The sequence below is a fragment of the Amphimedon queenslandica genome, unplaced genomic scaffold (genome assembly GCF_000090795.2).
Source record: "Amphimedon queenslandica unplaced genomic scaffold, v1.1 AMPQUscaffold_12875, whole genome shotgun sequence".
Taxonomy (NCBI): Eukaryota; Metazoa; Porifera; class Demospongiae; order Haplosclerida; family Niphatidae; genus Amphimedon; species Amphimedon queenslandica.
Window position 1 is genome coordinate 24,856 of NW_003546889.1, and position 1,410 is coordinate 26,265.

Sequence of the window (1,410 nt, forward strand, 5' to 3'; positions counted from 1 at the left end):
TATACCATACTGTTAATGATATTCATATTTAAGCTCCACCCACACTAATTAATTAACTCACCAGCCATGACTTCTCCTTCCCAGTGATATCCTCTTCACTGAATATATCCAGTACAACTGCTGTCTTCATGGCACTCAGTCCTGTCTTTATCTCTTTGACCTCATCTTCACTCATCAACTGATCATCAGTTCTTAATACTGGAGGAACATCACCTGTGGAGAGCTTCCTTTCTGCCTATTAATAAATATAATATTATTATTTCCTTTCATTACTTATTTCTGTTAATCCTACAGTATGCTCTTCAAGTTTTTATTATAATAATTAATAATAATAGTTATTATTATTATTATTATTATTATTACCATATACATGTAGCTAGAAATTTCTGTGGCCCAAAATATCTGCTAATTTTGAGGATTTGGAAAAATCACAGAAATTTCATCCTCAAAATTTCGGTACACAATGCATTGGCCTAAAAGGCATGGTGAATTCGCAAAAATAAAGTCCATAAGAGCCATTTTGATGGCAAATCGTAAAAATTTTTGGCCACAAAAATTTCTACAGTAGCTATACAGTTTTATTATTATTGTACTGGGCACAATTTGAATTGAATGGAGATTACACTACACCTTCTTATTAGCAGCTGATAAATCAGTATCACACTACGTGAATGTAAACATTGAAGGGGCAAGCATGAGCCATCAATTGATATTGTTTGTTTAAAATAAATAAAACAATCCAGCTCTTAGTCTACCTCTGAGGAGATACGTCACTAAGAACCAAAGCTATACTTCTAATCAAGCTTCTCTCACAATCGTAATTCTGTCAATGAGAGGACTAATCTAGAGGAGTCTTAGGTCAAACTGCTATTAAAAGTTCTTTAGCCTTTAGAGATGCTTTAGATAGCCCCTTTCTCTTATCTAGCAGTTAGAAACTCAATCTGAATTTTGAATTTGTCCAGTTTAAATGCTGCCATCTTGTTCATTGTGATCACACCCTTGTACTGCCCAAATTTGTCCACTTGGTCCAAATGTATACTAATATATAAATCATTTTCATCCATTCAAAAACAAAAGGTAAGGCAAACAGATATAGATTAGAGTGGATCTCACTCATGCTCACCCCAATAATGATTTTATATTTTCACAATAATTATAAAATAGAGAATATAAAAAACACTCATTATTTTTAATAAACAACAAGTCGCTCATTACCATGATCACAAATATACAAGAATCCATCTTTATCAAATGCTAATCCAAAAGGACGATTAAACTGATCAATATTACTGCCTTGACTTCCAAACTTTCTAACAAACACACCATCACGAGTGAAGACTGATATACGATTATTGCCCTCTTCACTAACATACACTAGACCAGTAGCTGCAGTGTCTATTGTTATACCTA

The 1,410-nt window shown here is 33.1% G+C and overlaps 1 protein-coding gene across 2 annotated transcripts in view; it reads right to left on the minus strand.

Moving 5' to 3' along the window:
- Positions 1-1,410, minus strand: part of LOC100639201 (serine/threonine-protein kinase PRP4 homolog) — an 18,984-nt gene that overhangs the window by 7,469 nt on the left and 10,105 nt on the right. For both annotated transcript variants that reach the window (XM_020002622.1, XM_020002621.1), the window contains exon 6: positions 62-235. In XM_020002622.1, coding sequence (XP_019858181.1) covers positions 62-235 — 174 coding nt within the window. The remainder of the gene's footprint in view (positions 1-61; positions 236-1,410) is intronic.